We start from the raw sequence: 24564 nt of genomic DNA on the forward strand, positions 1-24564 counted from the left end.
AAGTGTGTGCATGAGTGTGGAACCTCAGCTCCTGTGCTTCATGTGTTGTCTCCCATGTCTGGCGTTGTGACTGAGACAGCGGCTCTCCCTGGCCTGGAACACACCCATCACGTTAGTCTGCGGATCTGCTTGTGTCAGGTTTTCTCAGTTCTAGAATCGAAGCACATACTTCCATGCTGGATCATTTTAACTTGTATCCTAGGAATCAAACTCGGATCCTTGTACTTAGAAAACAAGCACTTTGCCAACTGAGCTATCTTTCCAAAACTATTGTTTTCCTCTCTTTCATTGTGTTCAGTTTTACAGTTTGAGGCAGCATCTTGGCAGGTCTGTAGCTTTGGTTGCCCTGAAGCTCAGCATATATAGCCCATGTTGTTAAGTGTCGACCATAAGGGCTTAACAATAACCTTCTTGCCTCTGGCCTCCTAAGTGGTAGAACTGCAAACACTCACCACCATATCCAGAGACTTCAATAAACTTTGGAAGTGATTCTCCTGAGCTCTGAAGTGCTCGTTCAATTTTTTTTTTTTCTGGGCCAGGTACACACCTTTAATCCTAGCACCTAGCAGAGGTAGGCAAATCTTTGAGTTCAAGGCCAGTTTTGTCTACACAGTGAATTACAGGCTAGCCAGAGCTACGTAGTGAGACCCTGTCTCCCAAAAATAAAAATAAATATTTTCATTAGCAATGGACAGTTACAAATTAGGAATGTAAATTGATAATATTGGGGGTGGGGCTCAAGGTTTGGTAGGGACATGAAAGAGTTCACAGATCAGTGAACCCTGTGCCATGTACTAAAAAGAAATTAAGCGTTTTCTGTCTAAAGTACAATCAGTGGTTTTTATTTCTTCCCTGGATAGTAAAGGAGTCATGAAAGGTTGCTGATGTGTTTAGATGAGAAGGATCACGGGAGTGACAGTCCCGAAAGGATCAAAGCAAGGCTTTCATCAGGAAGAGACCAGCCAGAACAAATGAGATGGGCCTGAGTGAAGGGCTCCCACTGAAGCAGTAGGTATGGATTTTTACATTTTCTATGATGGTCATATTCTTCAAGTTGCAGGCAGTTTCAGTGGCGCAACCCATTCCACGTATCACAAAGTGAGAAAGGGTCCCAATCACATCTGTTAATGAAAAGACCCAGGAATTACTCTTCTCTCTCATTTCATCCTCCCTCCTCACCCACACCCTTTGAACAGGCACTGTGCTCAGAATGGTCCAGAATCCACACTTCCACCTCTGCATGAGAACAGCTCCATCTGTGTGGAGTCTGGGCCTTCTTGTCCTTTAGGCCTTCTTGACCTCTGGTCCCATTGTCTCCTCTACATAGAACGACCCTCAAATCTTAGGCACAAGACTAACATGGAGGCCTCTGAGTGCCCACTCACTAGGAGAGATGGGCTTGATGCAGGTGAGGAGGAAAGCCAGATGCAGGGTCTTAACTGTTGGCTAACGCCCTTCTACTGTACCTGTCTTCCCTCCCCTATCGTTTCCCTCCTTCTCTACCTGGGGGAAGACATTGTGGATTCCCCACAAACTGATATTCCTTCTCCTGAGGGCTCTGAGTTCCCTCTGAGAGTAGCTATAGAATGTACTGGGTATCCATGATTCCCAAGGCAAACTGCCCCATTGTGGGTGGCTTTAAACCCCCCTTTGCATTCTGTGACACCCAATTTTCTTCATTTGTCTCAACTCATCTACACAAAGGGCCCTTCCCTTGCTCACTCCAGAATCGCTGTCAAAATGTCAAAATTCTTTCCAAGTAAAATCGTGGCTTGCCCTTAGACCTATCAATGCCTCTGTCCACTACTTACTTGGGTCCTAAAACACCACTTGCTCCGTGAAACTTTCCATGTATTGTTCAGTAAAGAACTGCCACTTCCTCCCTCTATCAGTGTATTCCAGAAAGAAAACTCTTACAGTTGTGTTCCCAGTTCCTGTCTCAATGGTATATGTGTCCTTCATAACAAGTATACAATTTACTCTTAACAAAAAAAAATGATCTCTTACTAAATTTAGAGTGGCTCCAGGTAAAACTTGAGTGCTTAATCACATAATCACAGCCCCTGGTTGCCACAAGGGCAGCAGTGGTTACATTCCTTCATCCTCTTCTCTCCACTCTCCCCATCCTTAACTCTTGTCTCCCAACAAATGGCTCCTCCCAAGCCTTAGAAGCACATGGCCCCATAAGACCACTTTCTCCATGTGGAGACAGGTTTCAAAGATGCCCCACACAGTCTCTTCCATCTCCTGTCAGCCATGCGCCGTCAGGCTTGCTCTAAACTGCCAACAGTCTACAGGAAGAAATGATGTGTCACTTCTGAGACTGGAGTGTTAAATCCATGGCTATGTCACTATGGTTTGCTCTGAGGAAGGCTAGTTAGTCATGAGAACACCATGGTAGACTATGAAGAGAGCAGAAGAAAAGGAATTGAAACTCATCAGAAACCACAAATGAGCTGGGAAACAGCAGCTGACCAATGAACACAGCCCCATGACACACCCTGAATCAGGACCATGCCCCAGGCCATCCTCAGATCACAGTTCTACACATGCTGCGATGTAGTAAATGTTACTGTGTTCTGTTGCTACACTTGCCATAAATCGCCGCATGGTGATAAATGATTTGTTGTGCTCTGAACAAAATGCTTGAAGGAATACTCATACCTGTGCCAATAACCTCAACACACTTCGTCTCTACCCCTGTGCACTTCAGGGAAACTGTGTTACAAGTGTCATCATTGCTGTAGCAGGCAGGACATTCAACTCCGTTCTGTTGGGCAGATGGTGGGAACACTGAATGGAGAGAGAAAAGTTTTCATATTGGGGAACAGGCAGAAGAAATAGCTGAGACTGCATCTACCCACACCCATCTGACACTGGTTTTCTGCACGATTCCACCAAGAGCATTACAGCTAGGATAAGCTGGATGGAGGCACAGGAGAGAGTCAGTTGTGTGAGTCAGTTGTGTATGAGTGCAGTGAAGGATCTCACAGAAATCCACTGCTGTCCTCGCCTTCCGCAGTTACTCTCTCAGTCCTGGAGAAAAAGTCCCAGGTAGACAGCAGGGGCTACACAGAGAAACCCTGTCTCAAAAGACAAAACCAGGAAGGAATGGAGTGAGGGAGGGAGGGAGGGAGGGAGGGAGGGAGGGAGGGAGGGAGGGAGGGAAGGAGGGAGGGAAGGAGGGAAGGAGGGAAGAAGAAAGGAACGACTAGATAACGAGAGAAGAGATAATCTGTTTTCTAGAAAGATGCTGTCCATCGGGTGAGAAATGAACCAGATGTGGTCATGCACACCCCATACTCCCAGCTATTCCAACTTGGAAGGCTGAAGCAGGAAGATTGCTTGAACCTAGAAGTTCAAAACAAACTTCATAAATACAGCAAGACTACTTCTCAAAAAAACAAAAATGAACTTGAGGAATTAAATAGGTGAGAAAAGCCTGTCAGCCAGAAAGGCTGAGTTAAACAGGTAAACCAAAAGACTCACACTTAGAGGAAAAATCCCCAAGACTGATCCCTGTCACCCAACTGTCGCTCAGTCCATCACACATGAGAAGAGCCTATATGTATGTCAAACCATTTTCAAGGAGCGCTATACACAAAAAGAAGGCAAGTGTCTGTACTGTGTCCCAGCAGAGAGATGAGCCCACAGAAAGACAAAGGAGATGTGGAGAAGAGTAGAAATAGGCAGCTACTCACCTGGCTTGGGCTCCCTGTTGCACTGATCAGTGTAGCAGCATTGGTGGTCATATCTAAATGTCCGATTGCGTCCCAGTGTTGCTGAGAATGCTAGTTCAGTACATCCATCTTTAGAACAGCCTTTCTGCTGGACCCTTACATTTGTGGATGGAGCTGTTGAGAAGCAAACCCCCCAGAAATGTTCTCTTCTAAGATACAGAGAGAGTGAAGCATCTATTAATAAGGAATCTGTTCCTTCATTCTCTCTGTCTGTATTTTTCCTTACCTCCCAAAGTCTCTCTGTTATTATTTCTGAGAATGAATCAACAGGGGAATAATTTGTTGTGATGGGACCAGGGTCCAGTGAGAGTATTTGCTTAGTGTGCATGGTGTCATGAATTTGATCCCTAACATGGCAAAAAGAAATGTGAGTTCACTCTCCAGTAGTTCTATGAGGTTGATATGAGAAACATGACCAGCGTCTCTCAGCTCTGTCCCTAGGAACTACATCCAGTATCATTGCCCATCCCCACCACTTCCCAGAAGCCCACACTCCCAGGCCCATCCTTGAAGGAGGCAAGGATAAACTAGACAGCTGTAAAAATGCAAGTTGGCTTACTTGGTGTTTTAAATTCCTGCTCTAGGTGGAAGCAGCCTTTAGAGGATTCACAAGTCCTTGGATTAGGTTTGCATCTCCCATTATAACATTCTTTGTTGTCACAACTATAACTCTCTGCAAAGAGGAAATAAACATGTTCAGAAAACCATCCCAGGAGTTTTCAGCTGCTGACAAACTTTCCCAGGGGTCAAGGAGTCATGAATCTTGAAGGGGCTACTGAAGGTTTAAGTGATCCATGGAGTCCCCCTAAGGTACCTCACTGCCCAACTCCCACTTCCTACCCTTGAAACAAAAAGCACCTTGTTACTCTTACCCACAGAGCTGACAAATAAGTGAGTGAAGATGCAGACAGCAAGGACACCCTTCAGAACTGAGGACCAGGACATAGTGACTCCCATGAACACTGCACAAAGAACAAGAGAGGACAAAGGAATGAGAGCTTAGGGGCTCAGCCCTTGTAATCCAACAACCCAAATGTCAGGCAACATTATCTGTTCATGTTTCCATCTATTCACTAATTCATTCTGCAAGCCAAATTATATCAAACACTGGACTTACGCTAGATGCAGCCATTTGGAAGGAGGCAAAACCAGAAAAGATGCTGTACCTGCCATTGAAGCTGAAAGGGAAGAGTCATTCATCCTTCCCTGGGAAAGACTTTGGCTTGGGAAGGATTCTTCTTGCATGCATCTGGAAGGCACTAGATCTCAGCTGAAATGGCTGAGTGGTCAAGAAATGGCACCGCTGGGGAGCAGGTGGAGGCTCTCTTTGTGCTAGAAAGTTCTGGGCCATGGTACTCATCAGCCCTTTAGCTAAAGACAAGTGTTCACCATTTCCAAAGCCACCATTTCACAAAGAGCCAGTCTCTACCACCAGGTGTAGCAAGCATACACTGGAAATGCTCACCAAGTAGTCACAATTTCCTGAGCCTCCAGATAGGAGGAAGGGAGCATGCACAGTGAGCGCTGAGGACAGGCTCGCTCTATCCTCACTGTCACTGACTTTTGCAACCTAGTGATCATTCTCTCAGAATTTACCATTATAAATTAATAGAATCTCAGCATGAAGCCAAATGCACTAAGCAAACTGATCTGCTAGAGATAGACGCCATGAGAACAGCTCCTTCTGTAACTCTGGTTGGTAGAGGGAGGAAGGAAGGAGAGAGGATCACAAGGCCTCTGAGCCTCAGTGAGCTATGCAGGAGTCTTCTGTGTTCAAAAGTTATGAAACAGAGTTCGGCGTACCTTGTGTGCCTAGCAGCCTCCACATTTCCTCAAGGAAAATCCTAGCATTGCCTCTGTCAGGGGCCACCCTTCCTTCCTCCCTGGGAGTCAAACCTCAGGATACATGTTCACCTCTGATGGTGAGGGACAGAGTGTGTTTTCCTATATTTTCTTTCTCTTTCTACTTATTTTTATGCCAAACTCTTTTGTTAGGGCACAGGTGCTACATTTTTCACAATGGAGAAAAAAGACAAGCTAGAGGGACTCCCTCTTCCTCTACCTTCCTGCAATCATCCAGATCTTGATCTCATTCTCTCAAAATCCAAGCTTGTGCCATGGAATTGAGGGCAGGAAGAAACTTTTTCCTGGGAACCCTGGGAACCCAATATGCTCACCATTGAAGAAGGTGGGGACAGTAGGAAAAGAGCAGCAGGCCCGCCCGATGCCTCAGATATTGATGTACAGAGGCATAGGAGGAGCGACACCTTGACAAGTCCTGAGGTCAGCAGAGCCTCAATTGCCATCTCTACCAAGACCTGAGATGTTGGGCATGGGAAAAGTTCCTATTGTCTACACTGTAATTGTCAAGAACTTTAGAGAACACAGAAACATGTTCTTGGGAAATTTGTCACGCCCCAACAATTGCCTGCTGAAGTCCATGGATCCCAGATGAGGAATCCATCCTCCATTCCAAATAGTGCTAGTTAAAAAGAAATTATGTTGGGGGCCTATAAGATGATGGCCAGGGCTTAATGTACAGATCCTGATGGTTTTTCTGGAGTTATGTCTCCAGGGTTCCTTTGAATATTGCCAGCCTAGGAAAGAATCCCAACTCCCTACTTTGTCAAGAATCCCGAGTTCCCACACAACCCAGTCCCAAGCCACTTGCCTTCATATACTCTCCAGGATTCTCTGTCAATATCCAAGACTGTATGTACCTTTCATTATTCCCTTACCTGCTCAGATTATCAAATCCTCTAGTCCTGGACCAGCTGACCAGCTGAGGGAGCTGGAGATAAGGGATGTTCTTGCAAAGAAGATGTGAGGCCAAGAGGCGCCAGACTTACAGCAGAGCCTGGAATGAAGCCTTGATTAACCTCAGCTGGGGTGTCTACTGTCAGTAACCTGGATTCTACCCAGCAGGCCAGTCAGAAGTGACAGTGAGAACAAAGCATAGCATCCCACTGGCCAGGAACCACCCAATTCTGTGCCAATTTCCTGCTCCTAGGGCAAGGCCTCAGTGAAATCTCCATGGTGACAGCTGATCCGATATGTGCTAACCTGTGGACACCTACCTGTGGTCAAAGACAATTGGGCACAATGCTTACTGGAGGTTCACTGTCTGATTTATGTCCCCTGCACATTTGGCTTCAGAATAGTTCCACAGTCACTTCAAGGGCTCTCCATCCCGTGCTCATTCTTGGGACCAGAAACATCATTCTGCAAACTGACATCAGCCAACAGGGCATCTGTAGAGACCCAGGTGACCAAAGATGACAGCCTTTCTCATTCTCCATGCTGTGGTGTCATCCTGACAGCCCTGAGTTGCAGGAAACCTTTTATCCAATGGGATTCCTAAGGAGTCCCATCCTGGGAAGGCATCTTTCTCCTCTCTATGGGTTGCCTATGGTCAGAGAAATATGATACATGTGCCTAGAGTTTGTAATGGCCTGAGCAGGAATAGAAGAGGGCTGTGCCTGATCTTAGAAGATGTCTGACTTTCAGGATACCATAGCCCCTGGGAGGCAGAGTATGAATCACAGACTTCAAAGCATAACCAGAGTCATTAAAGATCAGAGTTTGGGCTTGCCAGCTTTAATCAACCAGGTCTGACACCAATTAATAAAGCCAACTAAACAAATGATAATACAGAACAGATAGAAGGATTTTATTCTGTGTGGTCACGCTGGAAAGAGGGACAAAGAGGTTTGATAACCTACCTGCCAAGTTCATCTTTAGGGTCCTTGCATGAGGTTCCCACTTAAGTAGAGTGCCAGTTATATGCCTAGATAAGCAGTCCTGGCCATCGTGTGGTCCCACCCATCACTGTCTAGGATCCAGTCTCTCCTGTAAGGCAGTTTAGTAAGTTGTCAAAACTTAATCTCTTTCTAGGAGATGAGATTCACCTCTGGCTGAGGTCTTTTCCTTCTCTTAGCATCTGGTTCCTGAGAGAATGTCCTTTACTTGGGGCCCCTTAGTGGAAGGGAAGTCTCTTTAGAATACACTCATTCCTACCCAACAGGCCAGTTACTGGTGTGTGTGGCTGGATGCTGGAACCACACTCACCCAAGGCTTCACCTGTTCCTAATAGACAATGTATCCCCAGGGAATGAGGAGAGAAGGTAGTGGAGAGCACAGGCTGATGGGATACAGCCCAGTCAGAATGAGCAGCAAAGACACAAAAGCCCCCTCTTGGGTTCAGCACCTGTGGCCCATAGGAAATGCTGAGGGCCAGTGAGAACAAAGGCAACAGAAAGATGGAGCTTCTAGCATGTCAGGTGTGGCCAGTGAACTGGGGTCAGTGACAGGTTCAGATAAGGACAGGTTCAGATGAAAGTTAATAACCCAGCCCAGCTCCTGGCTTCGAGATGGTTGCTTTGCATAGCAAAGCTGGACAGAGTCCTGTAGCTACAGACTCTGGGAACTCCTTGCTTCTTTTTTTCTTGGCCACATTTTGATATCTGGTGTCTCAAAAAGTCATCGGCCACAGAGAGTGAACTCTGGAGAAGAGCCCCTGGGTCCCACTTCAAAGCCCTCCTACACCTAGCCAGAATTGTTCAGGCTATGAAAGAAGGAAGGTGTTGTTATGTAAATGTTTCTCTGAGGGCAGCTTAGTCCCTCAGTGTCCCGTGTGAACTTTTAGGTACATGATACCAGGTCTGACATCACTTTATACTTAGGAGCTCATCACTTCCTCATTAAGATGAAACATAGATTAGTCCTTGGAGTGGTACCCAGCCTCCCTGCTCCTCCTCTTTTCTGCTTATTGTGCTCTGAGGTCCTAAAACAACAAGGGCGTGCTTTGCCACACAAGGACACAGGAAAGCAACACCGCTGTGTGAGCAGAGAGGAATTGACGAGTTAGACTGAGCTTGGTGAGCTTCAAGCTATAGAGTGGTCCCTGGGACCCGGGACCTTCCTGACCTGTGATGATTAAGGTGAAGAAGTTCCCCCTCCCTGAATGCATAGATTAGACAGAGGAAATGCTCTGCTGGTTTGCTTCTCACAGATATTTTTGATGTGACGATAACTCTGCTGTTTCTAAAAACTAGTTAACCCTCGGAGGGTCATTGTCTCTCCATATCATATCACATTCTGTTTTGTTTCATTTTCAATGTGTCAAAGCATGATTGCTTATGAAATCATGCATGTGCACACACATTCACACACACACACACACACACACACACACGCTCACACACAAGCACACACTACATAGCACCTGCACTGAGAGTTGTCACAAATTTCACTAACATCAACAGTCAAAAGAAGAAAGGAAAGGAAGGATGTGGGCAAGTTGGTGTCAACAGATCACGTTTTGAAATAGGAAAAACTCATGAAACAAGAAGAAAGTGATGAAATAAGGAGGCAGGAAGAGAGACCTTAAAAAAGGAAGACTTACCATAAAGAAAACCAAGATGTAAACATGAAACAGTGTATATGTTTATTGAAATACATCATATTCATCATATTACACAAATACAAGTAATTTTCCTTTGTTAGAACATACACATTGCGTGTATGTGTGTATGCGCACGCGCACATATGTGTATGTGTATGAAAAATATCGACAAAAGGTATGAGGGCAGAGGGGGTGACAAAGACATCAAAGATCAGCAGCCATGTCCAGACAGCATCTTCAGCCTCCAGCAGCCACCATATCAACAAGGTTACCGAAGAAAGGGGTATGTGCCAGGTTTGAGGTTAGTTGATAGAGTGTATGGCATCATGACATAGGTCTTGGTTTGATTATCAGCACTTCATAAACTTGGGCACAGTGACTCACACCCATAATCCCAGCACTCAGGAGGCAGAGGCAGGAGGACCACAAGTCCGAGGTCATCCTCCAATACTCAGCAAGTTTTAGACCAGGTTGGATTACATAAGAGAAAGTCGCAAAAAGGGAGAGTGGGAAGGGGATTCTTGACTTTAAATGGGAGCCATTTTCACCAATGCCTAGAATTTAAATAATCAAACAAGATTTGAATAGTTTGAAAAGCCACAAAGGTGATCTGCAAGTGTTGTAGATTATACAAGACCATGCCCCAAGTCACCTGAGGTTTTAACGAAGGCCATGTGTGAGGGGAAGATACCCTGCCTGCCCTTTGCTCCTGGGGAGAACATCTGGAGCCTTCCAGGCGAAACACCACATCTCAGATGACTCTCTGATTTCTGCCCTACACAATCACACAGACTCTCTCCAAATGGATGTGTGCAGTTCCAAAGTGTTGCACACCACTGACAAAATACCAGAGATACAGAGTCAGGACCCAAATAGGCAGGAACAACTGAGACAACCATAGGGTGTCACCCCTCCCGGGAACATCATCAGAAGACACAGGTATCGAGAGGTCATGTTCTCCAAGCTTTTGCATGGCTGGAATCACTGAGCCATCCAGTACATACAGTTCAGCACCACAGCCTGGACTGCTAGCCCACTTCACTTCCATGTTCAAAGCTGTTACAGTAACTTCAGCCTAAATGCCTGGCTGGGAGAAACTCTCAAACTTTTGCACATAGATGTTCTCCCTCCCCCCTCTCTCTGTGACTCTGTCTCTCTCTCTCTCTCTCTCCACCTGCGTAAAGAGCTGGAGGGAAGGGAAGTTTGATCTCCTTCCTACACAAGTGTAGGCAGTTGCATGCAAAATGGTGCCTCAGTTTAACCCCATGCCCATCATTTCCCTTCACAGCCTGGTCCACAGACCCTTCATCTACACCCTATATCTAACCCAATCAACCATTAAAGAGGCAGACCAACATTTAGGCCTCTTCTTACATTAACCTGCTCATTAGCTCATGCCCCAGTCCATAGCCACTAGCTCATCCATCTGACCATGAAGCAAAACAGCATTCGGAACTTTTAAAAAGTTAAAAAAAAAAAAAAAAAAAAAAAAAAAACATAAGAAAGACATTGCAAGCAAACTTGATCTCCCATAAATGGCTGCTTTTCCGTTAATGAAGAGGCAGACCTTCATAGTACTCATCCCACGGTTGGCAAGGCTACCAGGCCCCAAACAGTACTGAGGGAATGACCCCACAGCCAACTCAAGTTCTTGGTTTCAGCTATATCCACTGAGATGGGCAGACAATGCAGCATCAGCCACATTCCCCCTCCCCACAAACACTGGAGCATCTGCCTCCAGTAATGTTTGCTGGCCTGACCCCTTCCCCACTCCAGTGCTTCTCAACCCTCCTAATGCTATGCTATGACCCTTTAAAACAGTGCTTCATATTGTAGTGACCCCCAACCATAAAATTATTTTTGTTGCTATTTCACAACTGTAGTTTTACTACTGTTGTGAATCCTTTTTATTATTTTTTTTATTTAAAACATGTTTTTACAAACCAACTCCACTTCCTCCTCCCTGCCCTTCCCCTACCACTTTACCCCCTTCCCACCCATATCCATGCCTCAGAGGGGGTAAGTCCTTCCTTGGGGAGTTGAAAGTCTGGCACACCAAGGTAAGGCAAGTATAAGCCCTTCCCTCCTGTATCAAGACTGAGCAAGGTATCCCAGCATAGAGAATGGGCTCCAAAAAGCCAGTCCATGCCCCTGGATTAGATCCTGTCATGAATCTTAATGTAAATATCTAATATACAAACAACCCGGGCTGGAGAGATGGCTCAGCCGTTAAAGGATAGGCTCACAACCAAAAAATATACAAACAACCCCTATGAACGGGTTGTTCAACCTCTCCCCCAAGAGACCATGACCCATAGATTGAGAACCACTCTCTACTCATTGCCATTGTCACCACGGAGGCAACTCTCCAGTTCTTCCTCAATTCTGAGCTGAAGGTGGTATCCCCTGTCTTGAAGTTTCAAACCTTATGACTGTTCCTAATGGCTGTGGACAGACAGAGCATATTCACCAGCCCATGGGCTTATGTTCTAACATATGGATAGACTAGAATCAAGGAGAATACACTTTGCTGGTTATTAGGGACAGAGTACATCTCCCAAATTCATTATTAAAGACTTAACCATCTATATATTAGAATGCGACTGTATTCACGGAAACCATCTTCCCAGAAATAAATCAAAAGGAGGCTATCTGGGTGGGCCCCATCCAAAACAATGAGAATAAGAGACAGGGATCTGAGTTAGGGAGGGGAGGGGCAAACCATATGAAGACAGAGGAGGAGATGGTCACCTACAGTCCCCAGAGAAACAAGATGTGCTGACACTGGATCTTACACATCAACTTCTGGGATCACAAGGACAGAGACCCTGATGTGCATCCCTCTGTGGTGCATTGCTATGGCAGAGCTTGCACACTCAAACTCTGGTAGACCAGAAGACTGGAATAACAGTACAGCTTCGCAAATACATTGGGTTTGCTTTAAGAGAATTCTAGACATACGATAATGTGGAATCAAGGAAAGAACCTCAGGCAAGCTCTCAGGATCCTGGTAAGTTCCTATTCAACATCCCAAATATGAGATCTCAACAACAGCGAAGCCGTGTTCATGCTAGACTGTTCCGGACTGACAGGTAAAGCTTTAACAGAGGGACTGGACTTTTTCAAACCTGAGAGTCATGTTCTCATCCCAATGGTAAGTGTGAGTCTGTAGGGTTTTGTGTGCTTCTACAACTCAATATCCAAACAACTGAATTCAAGGCTCAGAGTTTAAGAGCTCATTGAAGTTATCCTGCCTCTGTGTGAGTGACCACTGCAAGTAGCATTAAGTCTTGAAGGTGTTTTGAATCACAAAACCCACAATGTTCTCTAGACACAAATCCAAGGTTTGGGAAACTGGGCTGGGGTGGGGGGCAGGTTGCTTAGTGGAAGAGGTAACAGTCAGGACTGTACAATTGCAACATCAACCCTCGGGGCTGTGCACACCTCAGTGTGATTTCAAAAGCATCTAGTGGAAAACTGGCTGACTCCCCCAAGTTTCAGCACAAAGGCTTTAAGTTCAATTCCATACACGCAAAGAAAAGGGCAAAGTCATGGTGTTTAAAGCTGATGTTCAGGATACCAGTGCACGTGGAGGAAGTTCCTGCATCTGCAGGATCCTTGGCCATTCCAACTCTCTGAAGCTGGTGTCTAAAACACACCAGGCGGCAGGAGTGGACTGTGCTGTCTGTTCGGTGTGCAGAGAATGGGCCCTCATTTCACCAACTTTGAAACCTGCTCTAGGCAACAGCTTTTCTCTTTTTACTTTTCTCTTTTCTCTTTTACTGTCATCTTGTATTTCTGCATACACATTGTAACAAAGCTTTTGAAACATGTCCATTGATGTGATTCACACACTGTAAAATTCACCCTGAAAAGACAAGAATGTGCAATAAATTAGGGGAGCTTTCCGCAGAAGTTCTGCTGTCATTGCCACAGTTGCAGGGAAGATGCCTTTGTCCTTTGGTGGAGGCTGCAGGCCACCATTGCAGACCAGCTATTATAGGCAGTACTTTCAAAGTGGATGGGACACTATGAAAAGACCAAATCTAGGAATCATGGGTAGGAGAGGAAAAGAATTTCATTCTAAAGAAGTAGAAAACATTTTTAGTAATGACATATCAGTACATTTCCTAACATTTGGAAAATGATAGTTAAGTGAGAGAGGAGTAAGAAAACATCAAACAATACAAAATCTACAAAATGCTGGAAATTAATACATGCCAAACCTTTCAGTAATTCCCCTTAATACTAGAGCTCTTAATTTCCCATATTAAAAATAAACAGACTATCCAGTTGGGTTAAACGTGGGGTTCATATTTTTGTTACTCGAAGGGCATGGAAGCACAGGAAGGTTGTTCCAAGCAAATGGAGCTAGGAACCGAGCAGGTATCTGCCACTCTTTTAATATCTGACAAAATAAACCTCACACCCTTTATTCCTGGCACTTGGGAAGCAGAGGGAGGGGGATCTCTGTGAGTTTGAGGCCAGCCTGGTCTACAGGTCAGTTCCAGGACAGACAAGGCTATATGGAGAAACCCAGTCTTGAAACTCTCTCACACATATACCACACACACACCAAAATAAATAAATAAATACCCAGAGCCACATAACTTGCACCAGTAAGGAAAGAGGAAGTCTGCAGCAGGGGAGTTACAGCAAGGCCTGGTGGTCAGAGAGACAGTTCTCACAGACCAGGTAGTTACAGATCAGAAGGATGGGACTGGATCTGGGAGAACACTAAGTCTTAATGTAGGAACACACCCAAGAAGGAGTCAAGGGTGGTGACAGAGAGCCCACTGACTCCCACAACCATGTCCCTCTGTGTGCAGAAAGGAAGGACTGGCAACTACCAGAGACAACTACATACAGAGAAACTCCTTCCCTGATCCTTAGGCCACCAAAACAAACTGTCTCACCAGATTCTTGGCATGGTGATCTACGATGTGCCACACCATGTTTCATGGTTTCATCAGGAGACAATGGAAAGAGGTTCCTTGTTTTTGCCAAACATCACCTGCGACACCATGCGTCATATCCAGAGCTCCTTGTAGAAAATATCCTGCAATAATGCTCTCAAAAGACTTCTCTCCCAATCATCTAACCTGCTCTGTGTCAGCTGAATTTGCTCTCAAGGATGGCCACAGCCCAGCCCTTAGGAAGTTCACTAACACAGAAACATCTACAGAGCTGCACCTACTTTCAACCAGTCTCACTTATGAATACCTTACAGAATGTTGAGACATTTTCTAATTGGTAGGTTGTATGATCAGCTGCATACTACCCGATAAATAAGCACATGCCTTAATTCCCAGACACCATCAGTGTCATTCTTATCTGGGGAAAGAGATGCTGCAGGGGTAGGTAAGGATCCTGAGATGGGAACATTGCCTGTATTATATGGGTGAGCCATAATAATCCCCAGAGGAAAGGAGAGGGCACCAGAGGAAGACTCTGAGATAGACTCAGAGTGCAGGGATGCACGTAGAAGATGCAGGAAGGGATGAAGAGTAATGGAATGCAGGTGATCACTGACCATGGTACAGACAGAAAAGCGGGTCTCCACATGCTCAACCACAGAGAAACCAGCTCTGTGGACTGTTATGAGTAGTTTTTTCCTCCAGTCTGGTCTCACTGCCTTGCCAGCCCCAAATAATACACAGAGACTCTGTATTACATATAATTCTGTTGGTCTGTTACTAGCATTTCTTATTGGTTAGCTCTGTCTTAAATATTAACCCATTTCTATTAATCTAAGTATTTCCACATGGTCTTACCTTACTGGAGAGAGGGGCTGTCATTCTTCTCTCTCCGTCCTCCATCTTGGATCTCCTTCCTACTCCTTCCAGAATCCTCCTTGTCTCCCAGTCCCGCCTATCTTGCTTTCCTATTGGCCAACAGTGCTTTATTCATTAACCAATACGAGAAACATATTTACAAAATGACATCTCCCATCAGTAAACACTTGAACTGTGCTCAGGAAAACTCAGTTCAGGGAGTTGTGAACCACTATGTGGGAGCCTGGGTCCTCTGTAAGAGCAGCAAATGCTCTTAATCTCTGAATCATCCCTCAAGCCTGCTCGTGTCTTTTCACATGTTGCTTTCTATTTCCACCAAATAATGAGTGTAGTTGCCCTTCCCTGCTCCAAGCAAGATAAGAAAGGTGAGTTATGTACTGGTGGTGGGGGATCACTGGGATGAGCTAAGCACACCCCACAGTGGCATGGGAGCCGAGAACACCCACAGCAGTGTTCACACAGCCCTGAGGGTAAAGGCTAAGAGAAGCTTACTCCCTTACCTGGACCAGACAGAACCCAATGACTGTGTTTGTTCTAGATGCCCCCTGGTTTAATCAAGCTAACAGAAATTCCAAATTCCTGACAAAGGACAAGAATAACCTATAGATTTCTAAGGATGTTTCGAGACTGTGGTTTTTAGATGGGACCAACCATCTCTAATCCTCCCATTGAAATTAAAATGGGTTAGCCCAACAAGATAATGTATAACCCAAATCCTTCATAACCCCATGGATCAAAGTAATGATTTTGTATACACACACACACACACACACACACACACACACACACACACACACACCATGGTTCACACAATGGACATCGATGGTTTAGAGAAGTGCATCTCCCTTAAAGATCAATCTAAGGGCTGGTTTCTGTCATATCCGGTCCCTTCCTGAGGCATAAAATCCACTTCACACAGATGGGGTGCATCCAGAGTGTGAAAGGCTGTGGACAGGCCTGAGGAAGAGTGTTCCCTTCAGTCCACAGAAGACTGTAGACCAAACGTAGAGAGCCACATAACTTGCACCAGTAAGGAAAGAGGAAGTCTGCAGCAGGGGAGTTACAGCAAGGCCTGGTGGTCAGAGAGACAGTTCTCACAGACCAGGTAGTTACCAAGGCACTCTTCTTCTTCATGAAACCTGAGGAGATGTGCTGGGCCCTGATGGGAAGTGAATCTAAGAACTGAGGGGTCCATTTGTGCAGGATGACTCTGTTGTAGGTCAGACCACAAGAACATGGTAAAGTTTGGGTTCTACACAAACGTTTTCTCTCCTGGAGTCCCCTTGCCTCGATGCCATACAGGAAGAGTGGTGGGAGCTAGCAATGGCCCAAACCCTGCCATGAGAGGGGACAGCTTTATGGGGTCTTTGGGAAAATACCTTCATAATTTAAAGTGGGAATTTACAACTCCCTTAACAGACAGCCACTGTCTGTACCCTGGGGCCTATCCCCCCCTAGGACACAGAGATGTGCAGCGTAGCTGGTGATGGTTCCATGCTCATGGTTCTGAGGTGAGAGAGTTTCAGGGGTGTCTGACACTTCCTCTTTTATTTGTATCTTATTTTGTTTTATCCTATTTTTTTTTTTTGAAACAAGGTCTTGATGTGTAGTTTCAGCTAGCCTGGAACTAACTGTAAAGCACATGATGTCCTCAGACATGCAGTAATCCTCCTGCCTCAACATCCTGAGTGCTGTGAGCTTATGTACCACCATATCTAGCTATATATTTAATCTGTGCCATGATAAACTGTGGGAAATGATCCTCCAAGGCCCTGAATTATCCATTCAAATTCATTTTTCTTAGCAAGAATCAATTACAAATTATGAATGGAAAATTAAAGACCCAGAGACGGATTTTGAGATCCAAGTTCCAAGTTGAAGATCAGACAAACAAAGCAGCCAAGCCAGTAGATTTTACCTTTACCAAGCTGAAATTGCAATCCTGTCTCCATGAATCCTCAGAGGCAAAAGCTCTCAGTTCCTGTCTTCTGCTTTTTATTCCTTTCTCTACCCAGCCATATCACTCCTGTCTCCACCTCCCTGGTACTGGGATTAAAGGTATTTGATCCCTGGTACTGAGATCACCTTTGTGTGAGCTGTTTCTTTTAGGACTGGATCAATTTCTTGTAGTCAGTGTGGTCCTGGGATTACAGGTGTGTACTACCAACCCCTAGCTTCTATAGTTAACTAATATGGTTAGCTTTGCATCCTGAACACTCAGGCAAGCTTTATTAAATCATAAATAATATATCACCAAAATGTTCCAGGATATGTGGCTCAAGAGATGGTTGGTTGGAAACAGTAGGACTAAAGAAAATCTCATGAACGTCATTTCAGACATCTTGGACATGCTTTGAAAAGTGAAGGAAGAGGCTGTTTCAGGATGGATCACAGCTGGCTGGAGAGATGGCTCTGCAATTAATGTCATATTCTTACAGAGAACCAGAGTTCAGTTCCCAGCAGCCACATGAAGCAGCTGACAACACCTGTAATGCCAGCTAAAGGAGATCTGACACCCTCTTCTGGACTTTACAAGTAAGCACACACACACACACACACACACACACACACACACACACGTATGCATACACACATGTGCACACACACATGTACACACATGCACTCATACACGCATACATGCATGCACAATTTTTGAAATTAAAATTGAAAATGGATTGGAGTTTTTACACTGAAATTCAAGCAAGTCAACTTTTAATTCTCCCACATTGAAAGATGCCTTCCAAGTGTGTATGTGTAGGACTATGGGACTGCCTGAGCCTAGGAGATCAAAACAAGACTTTCAGCAGGAGGAAAATAACCAGAATTGGTACTGTTGAGATGGATGTAGGTCGAAGGCCCGTGCTATCTGGAACTGATGAGCCAGGGGGAAATATAGGGAGACCATTCAGGCAGTAAGTGGTGATATCTATACTGTTGAGAATAGTCATTTTCAGGTTGCAGGCACTTTCTGTTGCACAGCCCATTCCAGCCATCACGATGGAAAGGGGATCACTGCTTCCCTTTGCTAAAAACAAAGATCCAGGAATTAGTTTCCTCTCTCCTCCCTTTTGCCCTCCTCACCCACATCCATTGGGAAAGGAAACTGTGCTCAGAATGGTCCAGAGTCCATGACTTCTGCCTCTTGACTGGGATGCCTGAGTCCAGCTCCAGCCCAGTCTTACTGTCTTCTGGTCTTATTGTCTCCCTGAGATAGAAGAAAACTCATAGGGACCATTGCATCTCAGACACAAGGCTAACACTGGAGTGAATTCACACTCACTAGGAGAGATGAGCTTGTTGCACACAAGGAAGAAGGCCAGATGCAGGGTTGTTAGTCAATTGTTGACTAAACCCTTTTAAGATACCTGTCCTCTACTCAGGTTCCCCTGAGGAAAATCTTGTGGCTCCCCCACAACTGACATCTCTTCTGAGGGTTCTGGGTTCTCGATAAGAATAATTATGGAACAAACTGGATGTATGTTTCCTGGGATAAACTGAAGTAGTGGATAGCTTCAACCCTCGTCTGTATTCTGTAATACCCCATTTTTTTTAATTCATCTTAACTTATCTAGACAGCGGGCCCTTCCCATATTTACCCCAGAAACTGTCAAAATAAAAACATAGCTTGCCTCCAGACCCATCAAGCTCTCAACCCACCACTTAACCCACTCCTAAATTCCACACAAGTTTTCATGTTTTGATGAGGAGTTGCTAGCTCATCCCCAAAGCATACAGTTCAGAAGAAAAAAAGCCTAGAGTTATTTTTGCAGTTAATCCCCGAAATGTATCCATGCCCCTCATAACAAATATATACTTTTCTCCTGCATGGGAAATTATAAATATTTCACTAAAGTCAGTGACATTAAGCAAAACTTAAGTGCTTATTGATGGGATCTGAGTCATCACAACAGTAGTGATGATGGCTTCTAGAACTCGGGTGTTATCGCTCCCTGCACTTCTGAGTCAAGGTCCTATTCCAGAATATCACAGCAACGTAGGTGCCCAAACTTGACTTTTCTGTGGGAAGCAGTTACATTTTTTTCCACTTTTCCTTCAGCTCCCGGCCCTTACCTCAACACTTCTTCTGTCAACCCTTGGGATAAATGGCTCAGTCTGAGGTTCAGAGGGACAACCACATACTTGGCCCTTGCTCTATGAGGGAAACAGCCTCTAAGATGATCTGTCCCCATCACGTGCATCTCCTGGAAAAGGTGCCCAAGGTTTGAATCTATTTAATCCACCTATGTCACATCTGGGTTAATCTATGTGACTATGAAGTGATATGTCTCTTCTAAGATGAGGGCTTAAACTACCTCAACTCCACTAATTACTCTACATCTATCTCTCATCTCTTCTCCAAGAGAGAAGCAAGAGGAGAACACTGGCAGCCTATGAAGAGGTCATAGAAAGTGAAAGTGAGACCCACCAAAAGCCAAGAATGGGCTAGAAAGCAGATCCTCCATCTGAAGGACCACAGCTTACACCAACAACAGAACTCAGCCTGATGAGACATCTAAGACAGCCAAACCACAATGCTGTTCTCAGTGTAGAGACTTTCAGATAGTGAGTAGTGGTAAATAGCTCCTGTTTACACCTGTTAGGTTGTGGCACAATTATCTGTGTAGTGATAAATGGCTGATACACTGTACCCTTATCAATATGAACATCACAATGCATGAGTAAATAATCATACCTGTGCCAATAGCCACAATGCACTTTGTCTCAGTCCCTGTGCATTTTAGAGAAGTTGGGATATGCAACGAGTCTAGCTCCGAATAGTAGGCAACACATTGAATACCATTGGGTTCTGCAGGCTCCTGAGATACTGAATGGAGAGGAAAAGGTGTTTAGCTTGAAGAGTAGGCAGAAAACAATAGCTGAGAATATCACTACCTCATTCAATCCAATACCATATAGTTCTTTCATGATTAAAAAAAAAAAAGCCCTAACATGCCATGGGAGGAGGAAACAGGAGGCAGATATCTAAGACCCTTTGGTAATAGTTGTCCACCCAACTAACTTCACCTTTCTTTAGTCCCTCACCTCTCTACCATGGCAGGAGACAAGTTACTAGTTATTGGGAAAGGAGATAATCTGCCATCTAAAAAGATGCTGACCAAAGGGTGAGGAATTAGCGACAGTTGTGACATATACATACATACATACATACACACACACACACACACACACACACACACACACACACACACACATATATATATATATATATATATATATATATATATATTCCTAACTATGGGGAGGCTGAAACAGGATGATTACTTGACTTTAGGAATTCAAGACAAGCCTAGGAAAGACAGTGAGATTTCATATCCACAACAAAAACAAAGATGAAGAATTAAATAAGTTTAAAAAATCTCAACTAAAGGGTGAGAGGGACACATTTAAATCCATAGACTCAGAGAAAAGAATGAGTACCAATCCATGGCACTCAGCTATCATTCATTCTCCCATGCAGACAAGAGGCTTGTATCTACCCTTTTACTTCCCAAGGCCAGGGGCCACAGGCAAAAGAAAAGACAAGCATGCAGCTTTGATGTGTCCCAGTGCAGGCAAGAGTCCAACGATAGCCAGGGGAGCCAGGATGAGCTATCAAGGGTGCAGAGATGAGCCTGACTCATATTTTATGTCCTCATGATTGCACTAATCAGTATTATAGCAATAGAAATATTATCACTGATTATATCTAAATGTCCGTTGGTCTCCCAGTGTTGCCTATAAAGTTGACCACACACACATCTGTACTCCAAGCTGCTCCAACTTTGGAGGCTAAGGAAGGAGTACTACTTGATCCCAGTAATAAAAGCAACCCTGGATACATGCAAGACTATCTCAACAATACAAAAATCCAAGATAAGGAATAAAATAGATGAGGAAAGACTCTTCGACTGGAGGAGCAGAGAGCAAAGCATTTAAACCTACAGATTCAATGAACCTCCTTAGAGAATAGGTCAAGGACAAATTACTGCTGCCCAGCTGTCACTCAGTCTGTGTATGCAAGAGAGGGACATGCATCCAAACCAGACTGTTACAATTGAAAGCTTCAAGCAAAAGGGAAAGCAAGTATCAGGGCTGCAGCCCTTCAGCAGAGAGATGTACTGATGGAAAGGCAGAGGAGCCCTGACCAGGTGCTAGGGCACAGACATGAGCTGTACTCACGTGTTAGGTCATCCTTGTTGCATTGATCACTTGTGCAGCAACGGTTCACATATCTGAATCTCCGCTGCTCCCCCAGTGTTGCCGAGAATTCCAGTCCACTGCATGTGTCTGTGTCTCCAGTACAGTTTTTTCGCTTAAACACTTGGTCTGGAACTAGAACTGCAGAAAATTGAACCACTCAGTAAATTTTCCTCCTGAGCTCATGATAAAGAACCTGCCCTTCATCCCTTCTGCCTTGAGAACTGCATTTCTCCAAGAGTCCCTCTGCAATGGTCTGTTTCAGAAAATGAACAAACAGAGGGACCATTTGCTACAAAGGGAGTGACTGGTGGTAGAGTACTTGCTTGGCATGTGTGTTGCCCAGAGTTTGATCCCCGAAACTATAAAAGCAAGAATGGAGTCACACCCGAATGAGCCTCATCATGTAGAATCCATGTCCTACAACAAACACATGCTCCATCTACACCACACCACAGAACCCTAGACCGCCCAGTCTCATCCTGGAAAGGAATCAAGGATAAACCAGAGGACTCTCAAGGTGTGAGGGTTGGCTTACATGGTGTATCAAATTGCTGTATTTGGTTGAAGCAGCCATTAGAGGCTGTACAAACATTTGTATTCCCAGGGCATGATGTATTTTGACATTCTTGTACTGTACACTGGTAACTCTCTGCAAGGAGGAAATGTACATAATTTAAAAGGTAATCCCAGAGCCTTGTAGTTGATGTTTCCTAGCAGTCAAGCCATGAGGGGCTAGACAGACCACTGGAGTCCCATGTGGTTGGTTATCTCCCCAAGGCTCTTGACTGCTCACCTCCCACCCACCCCCTTTAGGAGAAAGGAATGCCTTGTTTACTCTTACCCACAGAGCCCACAGCTAAGATGGTAACACCAAAGACTGTGAGGAGGTTCTTCAGGCTGTAGGACCAGGCCATGGTGACTTCTGAGAACACTGAATGAGATGCAAGAGATGACAATGGGACAGAACTATGGGGCTCAGACCTGTAATCCAGCCACCCACACTCTAGACTGTTGTTTGTCCATGCGTTCATTCACTCATTCTTTCTGAAAGCTGAACTTTATTGAACACTGCCTTGATGCTAGATGTGGTCATTTGGAAGGATGCAAAACTGGAAAAGACACCACATCCTTTATCAAGGCATGGGGGGTACTGAGAGGGTCTTCCTTCCCAGAGAAGGATTTCACCCAGGAGGGATTCTTCTTGCATGGGTCTGGAGGGCATAGATCTCCTTCCACAGTTGAAATGGCTAAATCAAGAAACCACTCCTCTGGGGAGCAGGTGGAGGCTCTCTATGTGCTAGAAAGTTCTGGGCCATGGTTCTTAAGAGCAATCAGCCCGTTAGTTAAGGAATCATCACTTCCACAGCCACCTTCCCCCTAACAGCTGTCCACCATCACCAGTATCACAGCCCACACTGGAAACACTCACCAAGGAGTAGTCTTGCTCTTCTGAAAGGTCTGCCTTGAGATGGAGAGGAAGGCCAGTGATCTCACCAGAGAGAGGAAGAAAGACTACTTTCTCTGCTCTCACTGTCACTGACTCTTATAGCCCAGAGGACTATTGCCTGGCAATTAAGCTACTGCAGATAGTATTTTGACATGAAGCCAAATGCACTGAACTTCCTGATCTAGACAAAGAAAGAGATACTGTGAGAATAGCTCTTCCTGACCTCTGGTCGGTGGGGAGGAGCAGGAGGCTATGATGGTTCTGGACCTCCACTGAACTGCAGGAAAGACTCGAGGCAATTGAAAGTTGCAGTGTGTAGGATCTTGGCCCTGCATCACCCCCCCATACACACACACACACACACACACACACACACACACACACACACTTTTCTTTCCTCAGTGACAATTCCCAACATTCCCTCTCACATATTCCATTCTTCCTACCCAGAACCAGACCCCAGGACTCATGTGCTTCTCTGCTGCAGAGGGACTGGGAGTGTTCCTCTATAACATATTCTTTGTCATTATTCCTGGTTTTATGCCAAATCCTTGCTAGCTCTATGCCAGCCTATTTATTTGCAATGGAGCGATACACAAAAGAAATTCACAATTCATCTGTCCTTCTGAAACTATCCAGATCTTGATCATATTTTCTCAAAATACAGGACTGTGTGGCAGGCATGGAGATCAGGGAGAACCCACCTAGGAACCTACGATGTTGAGTATGAATGCTGGGGCTGCAGGCAAGGGACAGCATGGCTGCCCAGGTTCCCCAAGGTTGTGGAGGTATGGAAGGAGACATTTAGACAGGTAGACTGTGTAAGAATGTGTGGGAGAGAACAATTTGACAGGAGAGGTTGGGTGAAGGGGTGTTGAAGAAGACATTTAGACAGGGGAGGATGAGATGTGGAGTTATGGGAGGAGACATTTGACAGACACTGAGATCAGCAGAGCCTTGGCTGAAACTTCTACAAAGACGTGGAAACCCTAGGGGCCTGGAGAGCTGAGTTTTGTCCTTAGGGATCAAGAGTGTTGTCCACCGTGTCCAAGAAAGAAAGAGAGATGAGGCAGAACAATGAGGACAGTGGCAAGATGTTAGTCAGCGCCCTGACCTAACAAGTGACTCCAGCAAGGACCAGGGCAATCAGAGGTTCGTATTAGCCAGGCTTTTAGCTGCCTGGGATGATGGCCCATCTGTCCGATATATTCATTGAGCACCACAGCTAGTTCACTCAGACAGGCAAGGACCCCTTGCCCTTCTCAGCAAACACCCAGATTAACACTACTCCAATAACCTGGACTCTGAATGCCCTGGCTGGCTGACATGACCTTACATAGATACTCTCCTTCCACCTGTGTAATGAGCTGAGGGGAGGTTTGATCTCTAGTCCACACAAGTGTAGCCAGTTTTGTGTTAGCTGGTGCCTCAGTTTAAGCCCATGCACACTGGAGCCTGTCTACCTCCTGGTCCACAGACTCCCCTTCCTACATCTAACCCAACTACCAAAGAAGGATGAGCAATACAGGCATTTTCACATCTGAACAGTGTGTCTACATATAGCCTGGTCAGTAAACATCAGCTCACTCATCTGGAAAAGCAGGCTTTCTGTGTATTAGCTAACAAAAACACATCAGCCAAACTTTGTGGGGGTGGGGAGGGGTGAGTATGACATAATGGTGCACATCTCTAGTCCTAACACTTGGGAGGCAGAGGCAGCAGATCCTTGTGAGTTCAGACCAGCCTGGTTTACATAAAGACTTCCAGGCCATCCAGGGCTACATAATAAAACCCTATCTTAGAGAAGAGCAGGGAGAGGGAGAGAGAAAACAAACATCAACTTCCATAAAGGATTAGTTATTTCTACTGGTGTTTCCTGGACTTTGAATCTCAACACTTAATCTTTGTGCAAGAGTTAGAACTTCATGGAAGTTGGCCCACTATTTGCATAGCTACTGGGCCCCAGACAGTAATGAG

The 24564-nt window shown here is 45.1% G+C and overlaps 2 protein-coding genes across 3 annotated transcripts; both read right to left on the minus strand.

Annotated features, from left to right (window-relative positions):
- Positions 1–824: 824 nt before the first annotated feature.
- LOC127219773 (protein RoBo-1) lies at positions 825–6755 on the minus strand. Of its 2 annotated transcripts, none has more exons than XM_051181543.1 (6): positions 6479–6755; positions 4613–4702; positions 4300–4413; positions 3702–3854; positions 2665–2793; positions 825–1121 (listed from the first exon to the last, which is right to left on the minus strand). In XM_051181543.1, the coding sequence occupies exons 2-6, from the start codon at positions 4695–4697 to the stop codon at positions 931–933; spliced, it is 672 nt and encodes a 223-aa protein (XP_051037500.1). In that variant the 5' UTR covers positions 4698–4702; positions 6479–6755; the 3' UTR covers positions 825–930. The 2 variants fall into 2 exon arrangements, with proteins under 2 accessions (XP_051037500.1, XP_051037499.1); XM_051181542.1 differs by lacking the exon at positions 6479–6755 and adding an exon at positions 4907–5218.
- A 10944-nt stretch (positions 6756–17699) lies between these two features.
- LOC127219774 (protein RoBo-1) lies at positions 17700–22651 on the minus strand. The gene is made up of 6 exons (XM_051181544.1): positions 22570–22651; positions 21982–22071; positions 21676–21789; positions 21120–21272; positions 19633–19764; positions 17700–17964 (listed from the first exon to the last, which is right to left on the minus strand). The coding sequence occupies exons 2-6, from the start codon at positions 22052–22054 to the stop codon at positions 17726–17728; spliced, it is 711 nt and encodes a 236-aa protein (XP_051037501.1). The 5' UTR covers positions 22055–22071; positions 22570–22651; the 3' UTR covers positions 17700–17725.
- Between the last annotated feature and the right edge of the window lie 1913 nt (positions 22652–24564).

This window comes from Phodopus roborovskii, unplaced genomic scaffold (assembly GCF_943737965.1).
Source record: "Phodopus roborovskii unplaced genomic scaffold, PHOROB, whole genome shotgun sequence".
Lineage (NCBI taxonomy): Eukaryota > Metazoa > Chordata > Mammalia > Rodentia > Cricetidae > Phodopus > Phodopus roborovskii.